This window comes from Haemaphysalis longicornis, unplaced genomic scaffold, assembly GCF_048455015.1.
Source record: "Haemaphysalis longicornis isolate Haplotype H1 unplaced genomic scaffold, Haemaphysalis longicornis Haplotype H1 scaffold_2, whole genome shotgun sequence".
Taxonomy (NCBI): domain Eukaryota; kingdom Metazoa; phylum Arthropoda; class Arachnida; order Ixodida; family Ixodidae; genus Haemaphysalis; species Haemaphysalis longicornis.
Genome location: NW_027526295.1, coordinates 194,176,628 through 194,179,269, shown reverse-complemented (window position 1 = coordinate 194,179,269; position 2,642 = coordinate 194,176,628). Strand labels below are relative to the sequence as shown.

The following is a 2,642-nucleotide window of genomic DNA, read 5'->3' as shown; positions in this document are numbered from 1 at the left end:
TTTGTTGTTACTACCACTGTCTTTGCTCTTCTACCACGTATCGTAACTGGATCCGTGTAGAGCGTTTCTGGAAAGGGTCCGTATTTCCTGTTTTAGGCTTTATCTCTAGCTTCTTTTTTTTGTGTGTGTCGACCGGAATGGTGAACCAGGTGCACGTTCTTTTGCAATGGGTTGGATAAGATATTGTGCCGCCACCGCTCACGAAGGTGCTTGTTCAGCTTGACGTTTGAGAATCTCCGTTTAATTCAGTTCAACAGTTTTTCAACGGTTTTGGTCATTGCAAGTCGTGCTCTCTGGCTGGAGAGGTGGCTCTCTATGATCTCGTGCACCGTGCTGTGCAGACCCTTGCGAAGGAGCCTGTCGGTTGACGCGCTTATGGGGATCCCAAGGGCTTGCTTCGTGGCTTTACGGAGGAGGATGTTGAGCTTGTTCAGTCGAGACGCTGGAGCATTATATAGGATTTTGCATCAGCTTGTACAAACAGCCCAAGTACCCTTAGTGAGCTTCAGAACTTAATTGTGTGTTCCTATAAATTGATTTCGATGCTGTCATTGTCATTTTTAATGCGACGATGCCGGACCACCAAGAATTCTGACTTCTCTGGGGAGTAATCCGCTTTCCTTTACGTATTGCTTTACAGCGTCAGCTGCTTGTTGCAGGCAGTATTGAAGTCTCCCGAGTGAGTCAGTGCCAGTTGAAATTGTTATATCGTCTGCGTAGAGCGCATGGTTTAAATTTGGAGTACTCTCCAGCCTTGCCGGGAGACCCAGGAGCGCGATGCCAATTAGGAGCGGGGAGAGGACCGAGCCTTGGGGTGTACCTCTACATCCGAGGGTGATGGGATCTGAGATGATATAACCGATTTTGAGTGTGGCTGTGCGGTCTGAAAAAAAGTATACAATGTAGCTGAATGTTCTTTCCCCGTATCCTGTGCTGTTAAGGTTTCGTAGCATTGCCTCGTGGGGCACGTTATTAAAATTCCTTTTGAGGTAGAGCGCTAGTATTGCTCGCGGGAAGTGTCGAGTGGCGGGGGCGAGGATACCTTCGAAATCCAAACATGGACTGGTATTTGCTGGGTTTCATCCAGGTATTGCTGCATAATGTTGAGCACAACCTTCTCCCTCACTTTCCTACATACTATGTAAGGGATATTGGCCGCAAATTATCAATGTGCGGGGATTTGTCTGGCTTGGGAATAAATCTTATCTCTGCTGTTTTCCAGACGGCGAAACTAAAAGCTTAAACAGCTCTACTGTACAAACACTAAGCGCGAATAGCGAAGCCATTGCAGGGGGGGGGGGGGGGGGGAGAGGGGGGGGGAGGGGGTCTAATACATGCGCGAATCGAAGTTCAGAGTGCGTATAAAAGACCTAATGTTAGGTTACGTTCCGTTAGGTTAGGGAGAGCGAATAAAAGTGCCAGACGCGGAGTTTTCTTGCTAAACGCCACTGGATGTCAATTTAGTCGAGTACTTATAGAACCATCGAATGACCCTCTGGACACAGAAAAAAAAAAGCCTTCATATAATACCGCCGTTGGCCTCGAACATATTCACGTAATGTGGGTGAAATTCTGAGGGAAGGGGCGTATAATCGCAGCTCAACGGGTTAGAAATATGAGGACTACGACCATCTGCAAAAACACATTTAGCGCAATTTGAACTTGTACGTCAAGTTCAGTCGAATTCAGGCCGCTCTGTACCGGGTACAACACTGTACTTCCTGCCAACGCTACGGCCGCTACTGCTCCAGTTAGTGCCCAGAAACATGGGGGCCCCCACAGTGCCGGCATATCTTCTCGTCGACGCATAAACGCATCCGCATCCGCAACTCATGAGTGAAATTTTGTATCGTGCACTTCATAAGAAGTGCTGAGGCGTTTTGGGGTTTTCTTTACTGACACTGCCTTGCAGAGGCGCTATACACGTGCTTATAGATACACGTGTGCTGTGTTTTTTTTTCTTTCGCACGCAAGGCTTCCGCAGGCCAGAGAGGTTCTCTAATGTTTCACTCCTTACATGGCTCAACAACAGGCCTCTGCGACGACCAAACCCATGAGGCATAACAGAAGACGAAGAAGAAGAAGAAGGAGAAGAAAGATGGAACCCGGCCCCAAGCCTCCGATTCTCTGCCCCTGTATCAGTGAAGAGAAGACCCGTCGTGCTATGTACTCACCGATAAGAACCTGGCCCCTCGTGAGCTGCGACGCCAGGGAAGGAGCCATGAGCGAAGAAAGCTGGCAGAGCGTCAGATCCTGTACGCAATCCGACTCCTGCAGGCCGGCGCGCCGCTTCTGCTCGCTCAGCTGCGACTTCGTGCTTCCCTTCGCCGTCTGTGTGCTGGGCGTCGTAACGTCAGCGGTCTTCGCGTTCTTCCTGGCTCTCCACATACGCACCCACCTCAAGTTGGCGTCGCAGCTCGCGGCGCGCTCTCGCTCGTCGCAGGCGAGTCTGGCCGCCCAACACTACGACATCCGGCTCGAGAGCGACCTGCTGACCGGCTTCTCCGGCAATGTGAGCCTGCACGTTGTCTGCCACAACGCCAGCGAGTTCATCACGTTCCGCTCCGGCGAGCTGGCCATGGGAAATGTCACGGCGCGGCCGCGCGTCGGCTATCCCAGGGGCTCCGACACGGGGCTGCCGG

At 51.4% G+C, this 2,642-nt stretch overlaps 1 protein-coding gene across 1 annotated transcript in view; it reads left to right on the top strand.

Annotated features, from left to right (window-relative positions):
• The first annotated feature begins 2,098 nt into the window (after positions 1-2,098).
• The window catches only part of LOC144170939 (aminopeptidase N-like), a 4,050-nt gene continuing 3,506 nt past the window's right edge, over positions 2,099-2,642 (top strand). The window contains exon 1 of the mRNA XM_077700935.1: positions 2,099-2,605. Within this exon, the coding sequence (XP_077557061.1) occupies positions 2,099-2,605 (507 nt within the window). The remainder of the gene's footprint in view (positions 2,606-2,642) is intronic.